Raw genomic sequence first — 24,872 nt, 5'->3', positions numbered from 1 at the left:
TTACAGAGAGAAGATGGTTAAAATTATGTCTTGTAGTGTACATTAGTCCATAATTACAAACAATAATTTTAATCTACTATTGCACTGTCCATTAACTTAACTCTGGAGGTTAAAACCCTCAGGAGATCCCCTATAATATGCTTCAGCCTTTACTAATTTCATATTCCACTTCCTGTGGACAGTTTGCCAACTCACTATCCTAGATCAATAGTAAATATACTCTAAACTCTATCATTTATTTTCAACATGGCAAAAGACTATCATGTATTCCTGCATTCTGTGTCTTGACTCTTTTCAGACCCAATACCTTGCCTTTCTCCTTACGTTCTGATTTTAAAAGGGCAGTAAGAGAAGAAATACTTACCTTTTGCTTCAAGGTACAGTGAAGTTAGACTATGTATGGCTGCATTTTTTAATTTTTTCTAAAATGTTCTCAAAAACTTCTAGTAACAAAGGTTCCATCACATCCTCAGATATCAGGCCAGTGATATACTTAGAAGCTTTCCTTAATGATTAGATTAAATCTTCTTTCATCTACATTAGTAAATATGCACCTATTTTCCCAGTTTACATATAGAAAGCTGCATATCCCTGTCTTCTCCATCTCAGGTGAAATACATGAAACCCTTCAAGTTTTCATCAAGTTGTCTTTGGCTAGATCTCTTACTCTTTTTGCTCTCAGTTGATTATGTTATTTTTGAAACAGAGTGCCCAGAAACTGGACATGGTATACAAGTTGGGTTCTCACCAGCACTAAGCAGAACTAGTTACTGAAAAAAAACGTAAACAAAGTGTGTCCAACATTGTGAACACTGATTGTGCTTATGTTATATCACTATTCCAACCATTTCTCTACAGACTTTTCACTGATACCCTGCCAGTTCTTCTCTATTTTGTATTTGTGCATTTATTTTCTCTCCCCCACAGTAGTGCTACGCAGTTGTTTATATTCAGTTTCAGTTCTTCACATTTCTTCACTTCTGCAGTTCATCAGGAATGTTCTGAATTCTAATCCTATCCTCCAAAACTGTAGTAGCTGCTTGGTACCATGTGCAAACACTGCAAGCATGCTCTGTCCTTCCCCATCTGAGTCATTAATGACAATATTGACAAGAACTGGCCCAAGGATGGGTTATAAGATTTCACTTGTAAAGCTCTCTTAATTTGATGTGCTCATGTCCAGTCCAATGTCCAGGAAAACATTTAAAGCTATGCAGATGCCTATGCTGCACAGATTGAAACATGCAAATTACTTCACTAAAGGAAAATTTTGGTTTCCTAACAGCAAGGGACTTTGACGAAGACACTGATATGCAAGTGAATTAGACTACCTGGCTCTGTTTTACCTTCCTTTATGGAAAGCATACTTAGAGAATTCAGAGATCAGCAAAGCATATTTTCCTTCAAAAAAGACATGCTCGTAAATGTTCATCATATCATCACTATCTAAGTAGTTTAAATGAAACTATAGACTCTTTATTCATCAATTTCCTTGGTATGAAAGAAGTTTCATTAGCCTGAAATTCCCCAGCCACTTTTAGAATAAACTTTTCTCTAACCCTTTAAGAATGAAAATCCCAAAGTGCAGTAATAAATCACTCATTCCTAATGTTTGGGGGTTTTGGGTTGTTTGGGGTTTTTTTATGTTAAAAAAATCATCAACACAGAGATGATTTTCAGCAACAGGAGCACCACTAATATAAGTCTACTGAACACTATTGGGAAACACTCTCTTTCCAGTAGTAGGAGGATACTTATAAGCTTCAGTACGGATTGGCTGTGCCATTTGATTTTTTTTTTTTTTCTCTGAAGTATACCTCTTCCTCTTCCTTCCAGTCTCAAACTGTCAGAAAGGATTTCCAGATTCAGTTCACCTCCCCTCTACCTTAATTAATTTGAATGTAAAATGTATTTTTCATACTTCAAAAAAATAAATGTCACTTCCCCGCTAGCCACTGAAATCCAAAGTCAGTCTAAGTTGGGAAGCCAATGCCAAGTTGCTAAAACTTTATGCAGGAAATAATCAAGAAACAACATAGGCTTGGTTTCAAAAACAAACATCCCAAGCAAGGAATATCCATCATTACAACTACAGCAAAGAATTTAAAACACAGATGGAAGCAGATGGACTACTGTTCTCATGCAATCTAAATTCCATTCTAGAAAGTGGTGATAAAGTGGTAAAGTAGGTTGCTTTTATTTTAATCAATTTTTTCTGGCTTCCCTAAAGAGAACAAAAACTAACCAACCAACCCCAGTACCACCACACACCACCAAACACTTTAACACCCTATATGTAATATATTCAAGGAAAACATAAGAAACAAAGTGTACTTAAATTTTGCATAAATACATCTTCTGCCTGGGCAAATCCATCTGAAAAAAAATGCCTGCATCTGAAAGCATAGCATTTTACTAGGTAGTTTTCACATGATTGCAGTACTACGATTGCCATATTGCATGTGGGAACATCCAGAGGTCACACCTCAAACTACCCGCTGTACTTCTTTGAAGCATATGCAAAGACTTGTGTTCATCCCACTTTTTTTTCCATTTCCAGATTCTATCTTCAAATTGTTCTTTCCAGACTTCTAATTGTTAAGTGTATCCAGGCCCTTTCTACTCAGTCTTGTAGACAAGATACAAAGAAAAGCTCTGCCTCTGATGAGGTGAAGTCCACACATCTGCACTTCACCTTTCTATTATGAATACTTATCACCGACAGAGAATATACTTTCAGATCACTCATGAGAAAATTGCTTTCCTCATTTTTTCTCAAGTATGATGAAACAGCTTTCTGAGAACCTTGTTCTACTTCTAAGTTTCCTGACAATCAAAATAATGAGTTACTCAAACTTATGTCTAAAAACCCAGGGTGAAAAAAAAAAATAAATTCCAGAGTTTGTTTACAATTTTTAAAAATCTTATCTAATGAATACAAATCATTGTGATAAAAAGCAATTATATAGATACCTAGTCCTGAGAATGATAGAGTTGCACCTCTTCTATCCAATCCTCTTTTTCTTTTCCAGCTTCTTTCCTTTCCTAACTAGATACATGTAACTATACTTAGCACACTACAGAGGTCAATTGGACATTTTCACAGTGATGCTTTCTCTCTTTCAAAGAGCAAGAAGTATATTGCGTGTCAGGAACAGCTCTTCAGTTGTTTTCAGTCAGACATATAATCTACTCAAATGCTGGATTTTAGTCTTTCTCTCCCCACTCCCTCTCATAAAGTAACTTTATTTGAGATCCTATGTAAATAAACCCTGTCTCTGTACCTGCCTGAGACTGAATTACTCTCCTTGGTACTCTTTTTGTCAAAATTAGGTTTGTCTCTGGAGCAAGGAACTACTTTCTCAATTAAAATTCTTCTAAGCCCTCGCATAAATAAGGAAATATTACTCTTAAGGTTACTTGTCATGAAGCATTTTGTTGATCAATATAAAGGTCTATGAATTTCTAAAGCAGTCCAGCAGGTATAAGTTAAGATAGAAGCGCTTGCTAAGATTTATCATCCACTTGGAACAAGCCTAAAACCACAATTCCACAGAATATCTTTTCCACTTGGGAAGACCCCACTCATGCTCCTTTTGTTTTCTATGAGACTTAAATTTCAGTTGAAGAATAATGTGGCAGACAGTACTGTAACTTTTTTTTTTAATTACAAAAGAGGACAAGAGATTAACTTACCAGCAATATTAGAACAAAATCTCAAGCTTAACACATAGTAGGAGAACAAACCAGCCTCATATCTAGGAACCCTCAAGACCATAGAGGCTTCCTTATCTCTAGGCAGGCCTTTCAGTTTGCATCAGGTCCAATGAATTTCTGACTAGCAGTTTTGCTCTTCAAGTTCGTGGCACAGTTCTAGCCCCAAATTTGTTTTTGATAAAACTCTGACTTTAGGAGAACCCGTGTCTCAGCTTGGAAGTGCAGAAAAGAAGGGCAGGATTTCATCTCTCAACCTCTGTGCTGTAACTTAAGTACAAAATGTGAAATATAACAAACTTCTGACCTCGCCTTCATAGCCTGATCGTCACTATTTTCATCGGTTTTTCCCTGCTCATTTTTCAAAGGAATTAAGTAAAAGCCACATCAAAGAAACTTTAAACTAGTCATGAAATACCAAATTCTATTTCCTACAGCAAACATGACTAAACTGTTACACATAAATACATTAAAGTTAATCCCAGCCAGTGATCTACAAGGTGCTATTTCTGCTGACAAAACAGTCGAGTCATAACTGTGCTCAGGGCATTAAACTGAAGTTCATCCATTTTGGTGCATTTACAATTTTGGCTTCTGAGCACTAGTAATACCTCTAGATCTAATAACATGAGGGGAATTACAAGAAGAGAATGTCTAAATGACTGCAACTGTGATCTCGTATCTGAATTATCAGAAGCTCCAAGCACAAGAAGCAAGTGGGTTACAGATCCACACTAAAACTCTCCAATTATTAAACAATTAAGCCCTGCAATCCTAATCAACCCACTGAGGAGCTGTGCTTACTAGTTACCATCCTCCTCAACTGAAAATTGCTCTTGGGAGAAGAGAAGGAGGAGGCTAAAAGACACTGAAAAGCGTGGCAGATTCTAGAAGGGTCAAACCACATCATGTCTCCCAGATACACTCCTGGTCAGAACAAGTCTGCATGGAGTAGCATCAGGTTGCTTTTGCTTTCTTTCAGCTCCCAGTAAAGAGGAATTGGACCCACTCTTGCAAACCCTCTTCCGAGTTAAAATACAACCACCTCGCCACTGCCAACTTTTCAGCCAGCCAGGGAAGTGCTTCGTCGCTACCGGGAGGAGCTGCTAGAGAATGAGCTAAAGCTGCCTAGTCCAGAGTGCTGGGCTACATTGCTTTCAATGGCCTTCCCAGCTGTTTTCCCATCTCTGGTCCTCCACAGAAGACATTATGCTGACACCAGACTGACCAAATAGTTATTGCCTTACTTCTTTTAGAAACACGTATGAGACACATTCCTAGAGGGCCAGCGATACCACCTCTCCAGCATTACCAGCACTCTTCTTTTAGAAACACGTATGAGACACATTTCAAGAGGGCCAGCGATACCACCTCTCCAGTATTACCAGCACCCTTGACAGATGAAGTTAAACTTTGCGTAATTCCCCCGACACCCTTTATCAAGTCCCAGGGTTCCTCTGCAGCTTGGCAGAAGCTTCTGGTACTCTGGCTGACTTATCATGGGCGTGAGCACTGTGCCAGGTCCTGCTGCAGGTGGTTGGGCTGCGCTTCTGCGGCTGCCCCAGCAGCAGCCGTTTCTGTGTGCCCCTCAGGAGAGGGCCAGCAAGGCCAGAGATAAAACCAACTGTGATTTTCCACTGCTTTGTCACTGGATAAGAACCCTATAAACCCTCTATAGTATGCAAAATCAGTTTCTAAGAAAGGACTCTGTCTGAGAATTAACCAGCATAAACTAGAGATTAGATCCAGCCTTTTGACAGCAAGGTAAGCTTGCTGAAAAGCCTCCTAGCTAACAGCTGTGGTTAAAGCAAACCACCTTCCAGGATGGAAAAATAGATTTTTCCTTCTAAGAATCAGTTATGCAATGGACTCTGGAGGAAAAAGAAACACTAGGAAAAAGGACCAGAAAGCAAAATTCAAATCAGGAATTCAGTCAAATGTTTCTGCAGAAATAAAGACTAAAGCTCCATATAAGCTCAAGTATGTAAGTGAAACTTCACATACTTGTAAATGTGTAATGAGCAGATCATATTCATGGTAATTAGATAATCAAGTTCAAAGGCTCAGCAGTGCCTTTTTATTTTTAGATACTCGATACTGAAAATTTGTAGAACACAAAACAAATCTGCAATGCATAAGAGGCTCTGCTGCTTTGGTCCACATAAATTCCTCTCCATGCCTCTGCCAAACCATCTTTTCACACTGATGACCACACAGGACTTCCTTTCCTCTCCAGCTGCTGTGCTTCCACTTACATTCTCCCTACCAGAAAGAGCACGGTGGACATCCACAGCTAGAAGCACTGTTGCTGGGGGTAAGCAAGTTGCTTATTTTTAAGACCACACAGTCTCCTACATGCGATTTTGCCAAAAGGGCAACTCACTAGTTGCTATAGCACCTACTTCAGCTGAGATACAGGAGAGGTTGCTGGTACAACCAGAATGTCTCGGGTATCACTGAACACAGTTGCTAGCAGCCATTGAAGGGAGATGAGACGACCCGGGTCTCCCCACTCTGGCGCAGATCACTGAGCCCAAATAGGTCAGCCCTTCCTTTCTCAAACTTTCTGCCTACAGATGCACAATCCATGGGGCCAACCCGCTCCACTGCCATGTCTCTGCTCTCCATTCCCTAAAGCTGGGCTTCTCCCTTCCTGTCTGCCTGTTTCAGACAGGTAGCTGTGAGTTCTCCTGAGCAGACTGCTTGGTCCCCCGCAAATGCTTTCCCATGCTATTCCCTGACTCCAAAACAGTCCACACAGGGAAGGAGGAACGGTGGCATTTCCATAGAGACAGCCTGCCACTGTGACACAGCATGCTTAAAACTTTAAAAACTTTAAAATCTATAGGAGGCAAAGGCTATGTTCCTTCAACTTTAAAACAGGCAATTTAATCGTAAGAGAGTAATTTCAGAATTAAGACTTCCAAAAATTGTCACTAAGCTAGCGCACAGCTCTCTACTCCGTTGCGCATGGTTATTCCAACTGTGATGATGCAAAGTGCCTTATAAGAAGACCACGCGTATCAAAACAGATGCCACTCAGTGATATTTTTGTTGTTACTCACAAATTTAGGCTGAGGAAGAATACGAGGAAGACTAAGGAAGACAGAAGAGGACAGGCTAAGAAAGCCAAATCCTCTCCCCTGGCCCATTGGGCTGATGTTGCAGAGTTCCTTCAGCCCTTGTGAAGAAGGATTCATCTCACCTCAAACTGCAGACTGGAACCAGTCCAGCTGCAATACAAAGCCACACCAGTGCTTTCAGCCAAAGAGGGAGGTCACTGTCCAGCCACAGTGACTCTTCCCTTCCCTAAACCCAACTCCATGTCAGAAGCCTGAATTCTGGAAAGTTTTACAAGACCTCCTCAATCTCATAATCTCTTTAAGAGATGCAGCACCTGTGGCTTTTGAAACATTCAAAGTAACATTGGAGAACACAGGCAGGAACAACAGAGCTCAGTAAGGCAAAAGCATAGCCAGTCCCTGAATTCTATCATTCTTTATATTAATTTAAAATTGATAAAATGCTTTGCTGACTTAGAAAACTCAAGTTTTGATTTCTTCATTCTGTTGAGGGTAGTAGTCAAAGCTGTACAGACAGAGAATGCTCACACAAGGTACACTTTGTCTTTCAAATTTTAGTTGCTGTTTGGCAGCTCTGGTCTGCCTTTCCAGCCCTCTGTGGTATGAGAAGAAGGCCTCTCTAATGCATATTAAGCTCAACTTTAGTCCAGCCTTTCTAGCACTCACATTGCAAAGCTGGGCATGCACTTATATTTTCTGTTTATCTGTACTCTTACATCTCTCTCTCACCACCCCCACCTCCTTCAGACACTCACAGTCCCAGAGGGGAATGCAAACAGGGCCAGAATTTGTCCTTTGGTGATTCAGAAAAATTCTGAGAAGTTCAAGAAAAAAAGAAAGAACGTAACAGACAGGGCACTATGAAATCTACAGAAAGGAAGAAGATTAAAAGTAGGAAGGAACAACCTGAGCTCACTAAGAGAGAGTCTGAGCCCCCAAATGTAACAGAAATTATATCTTAAGTATAAGAAAGCACAGCCCAAGCCATCCACTCTGCTATTTTTACAACCACATTAAGGACCCTAACAATCCTGCCACAGAAAAGTTTGTCTTCTGAAAACATTTAGCTAGGTAAGATCACAGTCCCAGCTGCTGCCCACACTTCTGTAAAAGCAACATCACTCTGTCTTTGCTGCATGGCAGACTTATCAGTAGCAGATACCATGCAAGGCCTCAAAGAGATAACAGGCATATTATCAGCAGCGAGTGCGAGAATCTTTCTTGTGAAAGCCATTTTTTTCTTCAGCAAACTCTCCAGACATCCCACTTGAGATGTGAAAGGCCTGGAAACTGCTATGGCCACTTCTGCTGTTTCCATTTCAGCTATCCACAAAGAAGTGATTAAAATGTTGCAGTGTGCTCTGCATCTTACTAAGAACAATCGTAATGCTGTCACATGGCCATATTTATTCTGCACTCAAAAATATTCTTGCAGTGCCAGAGCCAAAATATTTTACTGCACTCACTGCTCCTACACATGCCCCTGTACCTAAGTATAGGACACAAAAGTGAGATCATTTTTACATGGTAACAGCTGGGCATTAAACATTTCCAATACTCGTATGGTAAGCTCACAGGGCATTCTCCAACACAGAAAGCACCATGGAGTCCAACAAATGCTTTAGGTCACTGGCTCACTTTCATTGAGTAAACAAGCCTTTTCTACTTTCCATCCCCACTGCATTCAGCAGAACAAGATTCATATCAGCACAAATCTCCCTTTGTGAGTAGTTTTAGTGTAATGTGTTACTGCATGAGTGGAAGGCCTTGGTGTCCTCCTTTCACTCTGCTGTGAGGGTGCTAAACTCCAGCACACAAGTGTGGTGGGCAGACAGAAGCAAGGACATGGTAAGCTGTCACAGTAAGATTCATCAAATCTCATGTATATTTTTATTCTTTTTTTTTACCTCTCCCTTCTTATTCTGAAACTAAGAAGTACCCACATGGAAAGCACATGACTCACTCTTCATGGAACTGAACTGCAGAAATACTAAAGGTGTATGTAAGACAACGTATCTGCATACTTTTGCATGTACTGTGAAATACACTTTGTGCTCTTGAGGTCTCATTCTCCCAAAAAAAGGACACAGGAATGATCAATGAAGCATGCATTGCTTTCACCTCCACTATCTGCATTGCTTACCTTCATTAACTGCATGAGGCTTAATAACGCAACAAGTACAGTTTGTGAATTTTGCGCTGCTGACTGGTCCACAACCTCCACTGGAGGGAAAGAACAACTCCAGCTCCTGAAAACAATGGTAATTGAATACATTTTAGATTGATCCAGCTGCATACGTCAGCTTTTATAATAAGTAGCAACATCTGAAGTATCCATAGTCACAGAAGATAAACTTTAATTATAAATTTTTGTGCTACAAATAATTTTTGCCTGTAATATTCTCTCAAATACTTCTTTCCTTCTCTGGCACCATTGCTACAATCATAAAATACAATTTGAATATTTTCACTCCTGCAACGCAATCTATTTCCGTTCAGAGCACTCAAAATGCTGCTGCCACAATCGTTTGGTACAGGTGTTCCCAGATTTTGAATTCTCTCTTTCCTCAGTATCTTTCCCAAATCCACTCCCATTTACATATATTTTATCTTTCCTCTTTCCACATCATCTTTTCCACTATACGAGCAAAAATGCAAATACCACCCATTTCTCAGTATGTTTTCTTTCCATATACAAAACTGACTCCCATCCTATTTGTTTACTTTTTTTTCCTTTTGTCTTAAACAACTAAACTTGGTCTAAAATTGTTGACTCACTCCTCATGCCTTATTGACTGTATTTTTTTTTTTTTAATGTTACTGAATTGAAGCTGACTAACTCAATTGCTCTGATTTCTGGGATGAATTGAAAGAACCTTTTTGCCTCCCATCACTCCTTTCTTCCCACCATGACTATTCAGGTATCATACAGCTTGGGTCTTAGACTGGACCGGGATGAGCCTGATAGCCAGGTTTCTTTCCTCAGTGATATTTTTTCACTGTTCACTGCCAGCTTCACACTTTTCCATACCATTTATTCACATATGTTGCACAATCTGCCAATTAACATTAGTCAAATGCTCAAAACACAGATTCCATTTCAGACCTATTAGTCAAATTCAGTAAGAGAATTGATAAATTTCTATTTAAGGGAAATAATAATATCCTGGAAACACTACTACCAAATCTGTATGATTTTTTCCTGTGTAACAGTAGCAGTGCTAAGGGCCATTTCCTGGAATTGTGTCATTATTTTACCGGCTCAATTCAGATGGAATAGACTTAGCTATCTCCCAGTCTTTAGCTCATGGCACTCTGACAGTTCCTGTAATCCTTACTTGAACAACTATACAATTCAAACCAATGGATCTTTCAATAGAAGGAAAAACAAGTTTTGTTCTTCTCTTAGCAAATCATCCACATTTTAAGTGCATATCTGAGACAAAAGGCTTCATTTCCTACATCCTTCTACTGATAAAATGCTGCATGCTTCAAAGACCTTGTCCCAACTCTGTTAACTAATGTTTACTCTAAAAGAACCAGCCAGGAAAAAGCAGCAAAATATTTACAATATTTAACATTTTGGTTTATCCATTAAAAGTCACAAAAGGAAAGTAACTAAATAATGCTGAAGGACTAGGATAATGAAATGTCAAACTATAACCAAGTGGAGCCTTAAAAAGAAAATTATTTTCCTTTATTTCTGATTTAAAGAAATTCCAAAATTTGGCCTGCAGAGAGACACCAGCTTAGAGCATACCAAAGGCATAATTTCACTTGTCATTTAGCCCCCAAAAGAACAATGCAGTCTTCCACTCTAACTGTTCAGTCTACAATACATTTATTAAATGTGGTTGAGACTTCATTTTCTTTCAGAAGAGTTTGTTTAGGTCCCTTTATCCTACATTTCTTTCTTTTCAGCAAAGCTTCTGCAAGGTGCAGCCAATTAGTTTCCATGGCAACTGCTATACAGCCATATAATACTGGCCCTACTAAATTAAAATAGGCACAGGGGTATTAAATTCACAATTTTGGTTGATTTATTGAAGATTGGTATCAGTAAAACCACAAAGAGGCACACACCTGCAAAAGTTCAGCAAAATAATCCACAGTCATAAAAATGCTGCAGATGAACAGGGCCTTCAAACAGCATTTCAAAAATAATGAAATGCAAAAAGAACAAACTTAAGCCAAAGCACATACTTATGCTTCTAATCAAAATTTTATGCTAATAGATACTCTTTCCTACACTCTCGGTTCAAAAACTGGCACAGTTGTCATGGCAGAACACAAGAACAAAGAGAAACTTTCACCCTCACATATGAAGGCATCTAGCTGTTTAACCAGAATGACACAGACTTTTCTGACTCCTTCATCAGAAAAGACCAATTCCATCCAAACTCCTTCTGACTCTGTACCATCTTCATCAAGTCTGGCAGCAGAAAAGCTACTTCAGGTCCAGCATATGATTTCTTGTCAAACCCCGAGGCACGCAGAGAGGACCCGGCAGCCCAGGCACAGTGCAGATAAGCGAGATGAGTCCTTGACCAGCAGAAAACCGCCGACACTTTGCAGTTAGCTTGCTATGCCATGCAGCCTAACAGCCAGCCAGAAGAAGAGGCTGACCAACTCTGCCCTCACCACCAGGATACAATTTCTCCATATATTTTCTAGTATACAGTACTTGGCAGCTTATTAGGTATTCCAGGGCAGGTCTCTTTCCAGCCGTGCTACTGCAGCTGTTCCAATTTAAATGGAAGACAGACTAGGATGAAGGAAGTAACAGCTGGTGTCTTTTTCCCCGCTGGTCTAGAGCTAAGATACCACAGCACAATATCAATCAATCATGAGGTAAATTTTATTCTTGCCACCATTTATTAGCATATCTATCCCACAACAAGGCACACAGTCACCTCAATTCTGTAGAAATGCTGGTAATATCTATCACTTAGTCCCAGGGCTTTTTCTTAGTACAGGAAAGACACACTGCAAACAAAGCAAAAGAGAATGGAACTCCTCAAAGTGAAGCCCACTGTATTACCTCTCAAAACACAGAGCACTGCAAAGTGGCCTGTTTTCATAATTATTCATTCTGAACAATAACAGCAGAGGAAAGTAGGCTGCAGGCAGAGGACTAGTGAGGACTCTGGAGGAGAACAGATAAGCGAAACACAGGCGGGCACAAAAGGGATTTAATTGTTTCATCTCTTTCTTTTTAAGATCAATACTGGTAGGCTACTGGTAGGCTACAGGTAGATTATGCAGACTATGCAATTGTCTTAATGTTCGTGATGTACAAAAGACATTAAAAATGACCAGGCACGCTCTCCTGATCAAAGTGCCCAAGGTTCTCCTTTGTGATAGAGATAAACAACATTTCTGTTTTCAGATAGTTTATTTTTCCATGCTAAAAAGGATCCATGAAGAATATCTGAACTAGTTCTGAACTCAAGTGGGGGGAAAACAATGAGGAATTCCTGACCCAGCTGTTACCAGATAAAGTAAAAATAAATCCCAGTCAACAAACAGCCAAAAACTTACTTGAGCAGCTGAAGCAACTGAATCTGGGCCATGAGCTGCATTTCTTAGGCCATCATGTCCAAAGTTCATTCTAATGCTGTCTGGTGCATCAGTCTGAGCCACTGCAGAGTTTGCTGGCCCCAGTAATGTTTTCCATTTGCAAACTGCATCATCTCCTAAGATTTCCATAGCAACAATGGGACCACTCGTTATAAACTGGAGAAGCTCACTGCAAAATGGAAACAGCACATGGTGGATCCATGCTACAAATTAAAACCAACAAAAACATACGATCCAGCGGAGGTACTCGGAACTCAATTCAGCAATGCCTTGAGTAACGTGATCTAACTTTGAAGTTGGCTCTGCTTTGAGGAGGAGGTTGGACTAGGTCATATGCAGACGTTCCCTTCTTATTAATGTTGTAGTAAAAGAACCAGATAATACAAACTCACTCAAGCTACTGTGTAGTATGTTAGATTTCAAAAGAATTTTTAAAACGTCAGTACTGGCAACAGTGAAAGAGACCCTGCTAACCATTTGTCTGACAGGAACGATTCCTAAGCATGTCTCTTCTGCACAGCAGGATTTGAGGATTCTCACACATGACCCGTGTGTGTTTCCCCACTGACACAACTTCAGAACTGGTATCAGGATGAATTGCTCCACTGCCCTGTGGATCTCTCCCATGGATTTTGCCCAGCCAAAATCCAAAGTGGGAGAGAAGGGCGAAGCAAGATTTGGAAAGTTTGTGGGGGAGAGGGGACTCAACCACAAAGTCAGTTATCCCATCCTAGCATAAACAGAAGTCAACTGATTTTAATGGGGTGAATCTGAGTAAGGAGAAGAGATTGACAGCAGCAGCCTGCCTCCTGTCCTGACCACCTCACTTACCTGGAAAACAACCACCCAAAATGGAAATCCAAATGTCCTATTTAAAAACTAAACAAAACACCATAACTACAACTCTATATCTTTACAAAACATGCATACCAACAAGCTTGCTGTTTCACTGTGTAGTCTGGACAGAACCAAGAAAGGAGAAAGTTGACTCAATGCTTTTTGTGTTACTTTCTTAAAACAAGAACTTTACACAATTATAATTGTGGATGTGTATGCTTCTCCAGCCATCTTCTTCCTAATGATCATTTATGCAATGATCAGTGGGCAAGAAGATAAGAGAAATCCTACTAGTTCTTAGCTAAAGGAATGCTATTAAAAATATTAAAAGTTACATAAAGAAGCTACACAAGGAAAAGCTATTGGAATCCAGGTTCTGTTGGTCAGAGACTGCTTGGTTAGGATACAGTTAAATGGCTTACACATACATACCCAAGAAAAAAGCAATTTCTACAACACTGCTTACTGTGCAGACTAATCCTGAATATTAAATAAATTTTTAAAATTTCATTATTTATTATAAAAACATATTTTTACAAACAAGTAGAATTGCTATTTTTCTCTACTATTCACACTTACATTGACTAGTCAGACGATTACATTGCCTTACATCAGTGAGTCAGAGATTTTACATTTCACTGCCTTTAAGATTCTTATTCGATTTGATTTGTAATGCTTTATAACTATTTGTTTCTAATTTAAAGAAAAATCCTATACAGAAGATGTAGCCAATAGGACTGTAGGATGGGAGACAGGCACATCACAGTGGACAAAGGCTACAGTTACTCAGGTAATTACCATTAGTGTAGATAGACATCTGTGAAATAACACTACAGGCAAAATTCTTGCTTATTTATCAACATATTCAAGCAGGCTTACTCAGCAAAGAAAAGTCAATTCTAAATCTTCCTCTGATCTCCAACTGAGTGAGTCAGACATAGCCTGGGGCCATGTCTTCGTGAAGGGCTTGAGTTTGGATCCACAATAAATCAGTTGCTGTTGCAGAAGAGCAGCTGGCAGACCCTAATACTCAAACACTTCATGACAGTACTGAAATCAGGTCTTTCGACCAAGTCAGTGTAAACCCAGGTTCCAACGTGGCTGTACATCACAAGGCAGAGCTGCACTCTCTTCCTAAAATAGGCAGACCACCAAATCCAGAGGGAGGAAAAGAAAGTTGTTTGTTGGCACTTTCAGGCAAAGTATAAACTACACAATCTCTAGGTCATAAGCATTGATCTGGTCAGTTATGGAAAGACTAAGCTTTTTCATGTTAGGTGGAGCAGTCTAGCATCACAGTTGTTGGAAGTTTTGTCCAAGGGTAGCAGTCCAGTAAACAACTGCCCCATGCACTATTCTTTCACTTACTTATAATTTGGGATACTTGCTGCCAAATTAGTTCTCACAGCTAAGTCTTCCCCCCTAATTCTCATTACCTGCAAGCTCCACCCTGAACCTGAAGATGCTCCTTCCCTTGGCTTTGAAGTTTTGCCTTGCTAGGAGCATTTTCACTTCTGAGAGACCAAAGACATTCCCCTGATATCACCAGGCTGTAAAGAGTGTGAGTTAAAACCCTGAATAGCTGAAATAACAATCTGTCCCTCAAGGAAGATGAACAGGGTGCATACTTTGCAAAGGGCTCCACTCAACTAAGACAAGTTCTGATTTTCCCATTGTCCTGCAGTAGCAAATATAGTAAATGAATCCTGTGCATTCAATAAATAAGTTTAATACATGTCAAGCAGAAATTGATATACCTACTTATAAAAAGGTTTTGATTGATGGTCTACATAGAAATCAGCTGCTTCTTTTCTGGAAGAGTAAAAAGACATAGATATAGATGCATAGATACAGATATATACACACACACATATACATAAATCTGCCTGAAAACCACAAACTATCATTCATCAACATGTTTCTACAGGTAATGTCTTCCCAAGCCAGATAGCTTGTGGGGTGTTCGCGCCCAATTACAGAAACTAGATTTAACTTTCTGTCATATTTTGTGTGGCTACAGGTGTAGCTTGTAGCTGACTCCTCCTCATGCTCCTGTTCTGCGAAGGAAGTAATTACTGAAGCCAGTAGCATAGACTTTCAGGCTCACTGATGGTCCCCACATTCTCGGGTTGAGAAATAAATGCAGCGGAGTCACCTTCTTGTCAAGCCATTTGTTGTTACGTTGTTTTCATCTTTCATCTCAGTTTGAGTGTGTACGTTGGTTAGTAAGTTTGGGTTTAAAGCATAAATAAACAATTTATCTTCTCCACTGGAACTTATTTCCTTATCAATGTTAGTGTTTGATTACACTGGTGCACAACAGAATATTGCATAACCTGGTTTCTATTCAGTATCCTCAAATGCTACAAGTCACATAGGCAGCACAATGCCCTCCAGATTAAAACTTGCTTTCTCCCACACTTTCCCACTTGAAAACTCAATTTGGTCTTGCATTTCCCCTCAGGGAACACAACAGTTACTACACACTGCTTCCTCCCAAAGCAATGGGGTTTCTGTAATGAGGAGGACTCCTTACATTACCAGGCAAATAAAGGCCACCAGGCATATACAGTATGTCTGTACCACAGCTGTTAACTTAGCCTTAACTCAGTTACTGGAAGCAAAAAGATACCCTTTTCAGCCAGGGTGGTGGTTCTCTCCAAGCTCTCCATTGCCACAGCCATGCTGCTAGCAGCACTGAGCTCAGGTCCCCAACTACACAAGTTTCAGGGACCATGGTGCAGACTCACCATCCATCCACCAGCAGGCATACCATTCTGTGGCTTTGCACGCCACCACCCCCTGCACCTAGCCAGCCTACTCTCTTCCCTGCTTTTTCTCCAGTTACTTCTTGTTGTGTTGAACTCTTGCTTACTGCACTGCTTCTTCTGCGTGACAACAGCTAGAAAAATCCATGGAGGTTTTAAATCCTAGCCCTGTTATTTTGCAGTTTCAAAATTCCAGTTCAGAAGAACAGGCTTGTTTTTAGCTTGCTCCAAATCCTGGTGTGTACCACTTCCTGAAGATAGAATTTGTGGAGAAGGACAAGCTCTTCAGGAAGACTGACAGGTGAAAGGAAGCAATATTGCTCACTCCTAGTCGAGGTAAAGAGTTCATAATCAAAGCAGAGCTGCAGGGAGACTAAAAGATTCCCACTTGGAAAATTGTTTTTACCTGCAGAAAGAGTCTTTCAATTTTTTCTGGTCTCCAGGATTTTGCTCACTTTGAGCAGCTCTCTTTACTGAAAGAAATTACCTGCATGTTTTTCAAAAAACAGATTCCAAGTATGAACAAAGGCACAGTTCTGTCACCTGCAATGGAACTTCTCACATCTCTCTCCCATTTGCCATCCAGACTTAAGCCCAATATTGCCAGAGGAAAGAAAGAACCTCAAGAAGAAACCTAAGGAGAACTTAATTTTCCTAACCTTGGCAAATATTTGTACACTTACAGCTTTCTCCATTTTTTTTATCAAAATGACCACCTGCTCATTGGAACTGAATAATTCCTGGTTTGTTGCTTTCAGTTCAGTGTAAGTATGAGCCATTCAAAATTCAAAAGGTTTTCATTTACCATACAGCTAATATGCTTTCCTTCCACTTCGTAAGTAAGGCAGAAACATGATTTTAAAATTATGCTAGTCACAGGAACTCTTGCAATCTCAAGCTTCAAACCTACACTCTGCAAATAGCCTGAAGTTTTTGCTTACATTTCACTATTTCACCAGAAAATCTCCTTCTGAAACTAATTCACCAAATAATTTTGGAAATAAAATATGAAAAATGTATGCAAACAGATTAAGTATTATTTCTGAATGCGAAGAAATATTAGATGGATATATTTCCGAAACAAATTTAGCTCTACTAGTCAGTTAAGAATTCCTAATGCAATAAATATAAAACTGCAGTTGTGCTGTATAACTTAGTTCCTTTTTCATTTCATCTCTCTCATCAGTTCTCTGCTTTTAAAGAACAGAAAACAGTGTTCATCTGGGAATAATAGACTGAACTGACATACAATTAAATGAAGAGACCAGAGAGCTGACCTATCAAAGCAGGTGCCTGCCCTCACTTCCATATCTTAGCTAGAATTTTTACAGAAGGCATGAATCTACTTAACAGTGATTGCCAGACAAATGCCAGTAATAATCCCCTCAAAGAAAGCAGAAGATGGTGATGCTGGTTTGAACAAGCATGCCTGCAAAGATCTAAGGGTAGAAGACTTTGGCAAAGCCATAGTTCTGTCATTTTAAAATGGCACAGTCCCAAGAAACAGAGTATATAATATGCACATAAACCACAAATACTCAAGACGTTATTTTAAACATATCCAGTATCACCGCCCAATCTTGTGCTTACTAATAATTATTTTCAATTATACAAGACAAGCAGAAATTTTTATATAGCAATAGGCAATAAAAGTTCAAGTCTCAAAGTTTCTGCCTTTCAGTGTGAGTCAACTCTAAAGCATGTGACTTGGCTCAACAGTTCTTGAAGTTCTCAGACAGACACTGAAATAAAGAATCACCCAACACAACACTTCAGGATCAAATCTCTCAGCCTGCAAGATAGCAAGACAAAAAAAGCTGGCTTGAAAGACATTGTGAATTGTAAATCAGCATTAGAAACCTAATTGAACTCACAAACCGGAGTTGTTTGAAGGAGGATCTGGGACCTGTATCATCAAACATCGCAGCAGGTGAATGCAGAGACAAGAGGAGGAAGTCACATAGTTGTTTTATCAGTATTCCAGAAAGCCATAAAGGTTTTGAGGTAGGGGAAAATTGTTCCTGACCTCACACAGAAACCATAAGAACACATGAAAATGGTATTACATAAGACAGATGACTTTTCTTTTCAAAACCACGTTGTATATGAACAGGTTTGGCAAAGCAGCAATGGAGAAATAGTGCAGTAACTTTGGGGAAGTCTGCTAGGGTAAATCAATTATGTTTTCTTTCCACCATGCCGTTTCTTAAATCTTCTGACTCAATGAGATAAATGGAGAACAGTGAAGGCTTGGGGGGATTAGGAAGATGCATGAGTAAAATCTGTTCAATCTTGCAACAACATCAGATCACTTGCTTTGCCTGGGACTTCCAGTCATTAAAAAGCAAACAAGTTTGGGTTCTAAGAGCACAAATTAAGACAACAGATTTACTGAGAGCAAAAAAGCCAACTACTTTGAAGACAACGCTGTAACAATCAGCAATATGGTTTGTATCAAGAAGCCATGAGGTGAGGACATACAGATACGTCAGTAGTAAACACTGGTGAATTGCTAAAGCTATGGGAGTCACCTAGGACTCATACAGAGACATTACATATTTAAACACCCATACTCATTTGTACAGAACTTTTTAATACTTAGCTTAGTTCTCTACATGCTTTCAGAAACCTAGATGATTATGAAACTGATGAGTCTTCCCTCTATTACTCACTGGAATGGATTTGATGTGTAGAACACCACATGATAGCTTCAGAGAACATTCTTAACTGCAAAAATAATATTTAGATACAATAGAGCTAACCTTAAAAATTCCTTACCTTGAAAGCACCATCATTTTGGCCTTAGTTATTGTAAATCCTGCATTAATAATGATATCAATTAATTCTCCAATCTTGGGCATTGCATCAGGCTTAATCAAAGCCAGCGTTCTGGAAAAAAAATAGTAGAGAGATACAGCCAATGTTACTTTCCTTGGAGCATTTGGTGTGCATGTTGAGTTTATATTCAGACAAAAAAACATCACATCAAAGACAGAAATTCTGCTGCAGCCAAACATCCTAGTCCCAGTGTCTCATCAATTTCCACGCTGTTGTGAATGCCTGCGCAAGACATTATTCTGATAAGAATGAGTTTCGCACATTGCAATTTCCTCAGCTTTCTAACCCAAGTCAGCCTACAGTGTTCCACCAGCAGTCATTATTTACTGGCTTCTCCTTCTACTCTCAGAGCAACAATTTGACCGTTTCTTCCTTACCTAGTGTATATCTCTATAATTCCTCACTCACGGCTCTGGGTTAGAACACGACTGATTTGTTAATGTCTCCCTATGCTTGCTCAGCTCCCTTTTTTCCTAGTGTTAATCATTATATACATAAAAATGAAACTGTTAAAATTCCCTGTTTAAAAATACTACTTAAACCTGTGCCTCTTCTGTAAAACTCAAAGTGAAATGATTGTTTTATTATTACTTTTAAAATACTTGGAGGTCTCAGTGAGAAGAAGGTCCTATCGTGCTTGGTACAGTACAAACACTTCATGGTATACAATTTGCATACCAAATAGCTGACACTGTTAATAGACACAATAAAAGACTGGCAGAGGAGGTATTATCTCTTATACTGACCAACAGCTATATTCTAAGGGAGACCAATCCAAAAATCTCGACACTTTCTCCCACATCTTTGTTTCCAAATACATCCTGTCTTGATAACTGTCTTTTTATACCGTACATCCCCAAGGCCAGGACTGTTTTATTAGTGTGCTTTGCATAGCACCAAGTACATCATCAGCACTAAACTTAATATTAATCAAAAATAACAGGCACAAAAAGGCCTGTAAAATGGCATTTTCTATTTGCATTCATCTTGTGGTGAGTCAGCTTGAAATGTGCTCAGCTTACAAATCAACAGATTATTTCAACCCTGTATCTCAGAAACTCCACGTCTCTGACAATCCTAAAGAGCTCTTTCCATCTTTTACACTGTTGCGAATAATGAAGGCTACCCAAGATAGATATTTGTTTTAATTGCAGTACTTCCCTAAATGAAAGGCAAATAATTGCAAATTTCTCATTTTATATACCAGCATAGCATGGAAAGCAGCCTTTAGGTTAGCAGCAATATATTCTAGCCACGACAAATATGCTGAGGTCACAGGAGATGGATGAACTTCCACTACATTTACTTTGAACCTTAAGTGACCCCAGATTGACAGATGCTTTGGGAACAGACTGACTATCTATTTCATAGCAAATCTAAAGGGAGAGAGGTGTTGGGACCAGGGAATGTAAAAAGGAAGATTTGAACATATGTGACAATTCATCTGAAACTAAGGGAGAGATACAGGCGACCTTCAGAGCTCAGAAACAAACAGAGATTTCCTCAAGCATCAGGAAGCTCATATACACAGACCAGCTTAGGCCCAGATCCATCGGGAAATATGACACAAAGACAGTGATGGACTAAGGATGTAGCCAGAAACTGCACGAGAGGAGTCAACCAAGCCTATGCTTCAGTCCACTGCAGTGTAAACTAAAGTTGGTTTAGCCCTATCTTCAGATCAGGAAAAGATGACCTCTGGTCAACATTCCACACAGTTTGCCAGCATATTCCATGCACCTTACACCCCATAGCCTGTTCCACTCTTCCCCAAGAATTTCACAGCTCCACCTCATTTTGGGATATGATTTATCATATGACAGGGTGTGCAACTTGAATCGAGGCACATGAGGGGGAGCAGCTGTGTGCTTGACTGATGACACGTTCTCACCTGGTCACACAATGCATGACCTGCATCCTGGCATAAGAGGTTCTCAACTCTGTCGTTTACCATGAACAGTAAGGATAAAACCACTGGAACAAGATGTCCAGTGCTGTTTGCATTTCCTTGAGGAATGCTTTCTGGAATCTATGTTATTACACAGGCTATTTGAGACAGACTGCTAATGTTAGAAATAAATTGTCCCTTACTTTTCTAATGTCAAGCTTTCTAGAAAAGCTGTAATTCCTACCAATATGTAATGAAATATTGCATTATGAAGCAAATTACCTAGAAGACATTAATACAAACTGCAATGAGCAACTCTTATAACATCTTTTCTCCAGCACTGTATATATAAACTTTAACATTTCAGTGTCAGGTTCTCAGAGGTATGCAGGATAAGAGAAGTATCATTCAGGATGCTGAAGACTGTTTCTGAGATTGGATTTTGATTCATGTGCCATATTTTTAGTTTTAATTAGGAATATGTTTCTTGTGGTTTGACATGATGCAGTCTGCAAAGTACATTTTGAAACAGTTTTATGTCTAGGAACAAAGGAGAAAGAATTAAAATTAAGCTCATTTGCTTGCATTTTCAGAGGGATTGTACGACAGTACCGCAATGACTACTAAAACAACAGAAGATGGGAACTGATCAAAGGAATGGTGCACAAAGCATGCCGTGACTACACTTTTGAAATCTACTTATTTCTAACAATAGGACTGTTGCATGTACAGTAGCTTATATCTTGTAGGGGAAGAAACACTGATTATGTCAATGACTTGAAGCATAAGAATAACACATCCCAATCCAAAAAGAATTCAAATATTTCTGGTTGAAACGCAAGTTTTCTAACACCATTTTCAAAACCAGTGATATTAACTGACTCTAAGTATAGTCTACTTAGAGAGGACACACTAGTCAGACAAACATTTACCTCAGGTTACCAACCACCCAGGATCACAGTGAAAGACTACATAAACAGAAATCCCTGTCCCATGCCAGTGATTCCTTATGTGGTACACTGTAAGTAAGCACATGCTTACTTGATTATTTTAGTCACTGAATGTGACTGTTTCCTTATGATACACTGGGAGGGAAGCAGAGAAGTAGAAGACTCAAATATGGCTGTATTTAAAAATTGACCCAAGATGTAAGAAAAGTAGGTGTAGAAATCAGAACTCCATAGAACTGTATTAATAATTTTAGCCTAATTCTAGAAAGGGCTTGTGCAAATCTAGCCTCTTCTTACTCATCTATTTTGTACCTCATGTACCTAGAGTCACACTTGCTTGCTTTACTGACAACAACAAAGGTCCCTAATTCAAAACATTCAAAGTTTTTTATGTACATTCCTCTCCCCCAAAGGCCTTTGCTGAGCCTATCTGCATACATATTCAGTGACCAAAGCATGTATTGCCAAAGTCAAACTAAACTGCTGATAGTCCTGTACAGCACAAATGCAAGAAAAAGACAGGGAAACATTCTGCCTCATATAAGACCCTTAAAACTATTAATAGAATTCTAACTACTGATTATTTTGGAATTATCACGTATTGCAGAAAACTTACTGTATCTATTCAACTAATGAATGCTGTAAAACCTGCTAGGAACAGGCCAAAATGACAAATACCTCATATGCAACTGTTTTGCCCAAGGACTCTTTTAATATGACCCTGTTTACTCAGTGAAAGCTTTTGTGAAGAAACTGGATTTTGAGGATCCCTTGCCTAAGACACCTTTTACTATGTTCCTTTGGGCTATTCTGAATATGTAACACCACTGGCATATCTATGTTATCTTTCAGCTGACATTCCTAAAATGTTTTCCAAACAGCTGACATGTCACAAATTCCCTTCCTTCCTTTTGTAGAGCAGTACAAAAATTCACCCCCTCCCAAGACCACCTCATTGACCCAACTATGATGTTGCTGTACAGATGGTAACTTCCCTTACAAGAAGAAGAAAACATCATTTTATCACAAGCTGCCTTTTCTTGGTATAACTGCATCAGCACCAGGGCTTATGCTAGTTTAGGTAGAGCAGGAAATACACAACTATAAAAAGTTACATTGATATAAAAACCATAAACAAGACAGATGCAATCTACTCAAGGCTCCACTGAGGAACCGAGAGAGTAGCCAAATATACAGAGGTCGTCCTTTAGTGTTCTCCACCTCCTTTGCCACTCTTCCACCATGCCCAACCCCAGCTTGGAGAAAAAGCACCAGGAAAACTCCTTCTGGAAAGATATTATAGTAGTCATTTCCAAGGCACTGTTTTTGTGAGGTTAAGACAAAGATGTGTGTCAAAACTTGCAACTCTTCCTGTATGTCCGGTTATTTACAACTCTCCAAAAAGAGTTCAAAATAAACCTAGTTAGTGGGAGGGAGCGAGAAAGAAGGTGAATAAGGCTCACTGGAACATCATACCTAAGAAAATATTCCATGTTCTTTTCAAAAAAAGCTGGAGCAAATTATCAAAATTTATTAATTCGCAAATTCAGAGATTACCCGCACTGCAGTCAAACCAGATTTAAATGCCTTGTAAATTAATCTTGTTGTCATTTTATTAAGTCTCTCCTGATTTTTTCGTTCATGGATGGGCTCTTAAAGTCTTTTCCAAAGCAAGTCTTTCAACCAAAAGGGCATGATGAGTCTTATCTTCCTCCATTATAAACCAAATTTGTCTTAACAAACAAGCCTATATATTTGATAGGCTTTCTCTGTACTTCCTTCCTTCATGCACACAGAGTTTAGGAGATGCTGAAAAAATTCTCCAAAAAAATCCTCCATAGTGGGAAAAACAATGAAGAATGGGAATGGGCCTCTCTCACTCCTGTTCCTACTGTTTTCAGTTACTACTACTAACAGAGAGCAGATCTGATTGGTAAGGCACTAGGCTTCTGCACAGATCCCAGAGACACAGGTGCTAGTTTCACAAGATGCTGGCCTTTAAAGCCCAGTACACATCAGGGTTACTATATCAGTTCTGTCCCAAGAGAATCCACAAACCACAAGAATCTTTCTGCTGCCTACCCCAGGGGAGTAACAAAGCTGAACAGCACTCCCTGTTTTCCTCCTCCCTCTCTTCTCTCATAAGAGACCTAGAAAAGGCAGCAGTTGACACCATGGAGAAGCTGGCCTTGAAGATTTATCAGGTAAGAATGGCAGTCATGGGTTTGCCCAGCAGCTGGGGCCACTTTGTGTCTCTCCAGCTATCAGTACGCCAGATCACTTCAAACTGCAGGCAAACTTGCAGCTATCTCCTTCTGTCCCCACAGTACAGAAAACTTACCTCGTTTCCAGCAAAGAACAAACTACTTTGAAACCCCAATCACAAAGGAAGATTTTAAAAAAACATGCTTTCTTACCTCTCTTTGCGGCTCCCCAGCTTGCGGGCTGTATATTGATCCCCATAGTCCACTAAGGATAGATGACGGGAAAAAACAGTAATTTTGTTGCCCACAAATAAATCCTCAAGGTGTAAGCTCTCATACTTGGTGCGCTTCAGAAAGGTGCGATGGTTCTTCACATCATACTGCAGAGAAAAGAACATTAAAATCTACCATAGCAAGAGATTTAAGCTGTGGGCAAACTCAACATAATCTTTACTCTACCTTCAGAAATTTCCATAGTACTGTGGGATTGAATCTGATCACTAAATTGATTTAATTCCTAACCCTTTGAATTTACATGTGTATGAGGAAAGCTTAGAAGACTAAACCACAATTACAAATTCATTCCATTTAAATCGTCTCAGGCTGACAGCTATCTTTGCATTTATTTTATTATTTGCTTGTGCTAAATCAAGCTGTGATAAATGGTTCAGGCACCTAGTAGATATCCCTGCCCAGTCTCACTGAGAGTTCCCCCTAGCAGATCCATGCTGTTTCACAGACCAATGGCTCGCACCAGGAACGATCAAGATACACACTGTGGCAGGTCTCCTCTTCAGGGCATCGTTCCAGTGATACTATGCTTTATTTGACCGCATAAGACTCCGAATTAGAGATGGATGGATGATTGCAACACTAGGTTGAGACGTTCTTACTGCCTAGAGCTGCAAGCTCAAAAGCCTGTCAAGACAATTCAGCTATACATCATCATTCCAAGCAAGAAGCAAGACGTTAATGTGTAGTTTTCTGGGCGGCCTGGCAAAACACAAAAG

The 24,872-nt window shown here is 39.5% G+C and overlaps 1 protein-coding gene across 1 annotated transcript in view; it reads right to left on the bottom strand.

The window, feature by feature from the left end:
- The window catches only part of NME7 (NME/NM23 family member 7), a gene marked incomplete at its 3' end in the record, with an annotated part of 34,826 nt that overhangs the window by 6,451 nt on the left and 3,503 nt on the right, over nt 1–24,872 (bottom strand). The window contains exons 3-7 of the mRNA XM_009710171.1: nt 24,076–24,242; nt 18,761–18,871; nt 14,976–15,026; nt 12,339–12,546; nt 8,941–9,046 (exon numbers count right to left, since the gene is read on the bottom strand). Of these exons, the coding sequence (XP_009708473.1) occupies nt 8,941–9,046; nt 12,339–12,546; nt 14,976–15,026; nt 18,761–18,871; nt 24,076–24,242 (643 nt within the window). The remainder of the gene's footprint in view (nt 1–8,940; nt 9,047–12,338; nt 12,547–14,975; nt 15,027–18,760; nt 18,872–24,075; nt 24,243–24,872) is intronic.

This window comes from Cariama cristata, unplaced genomic scaffold, assembly GCF_000690535.1.
Source record: "Cariama cristata isolate BGI_N322 unplaced genomic scaffold, ASM69053v1 scaffold3791, whole genome shotgun sequence".
NCBI lineage: Eukaryota > Metazoa > Chordata > Aves > Cariamiformes > Cariamidae > Cariama > Cariama cristata.
This window is presented reverse-complemented; position numbering and strand designations above follow the sequence as displayed.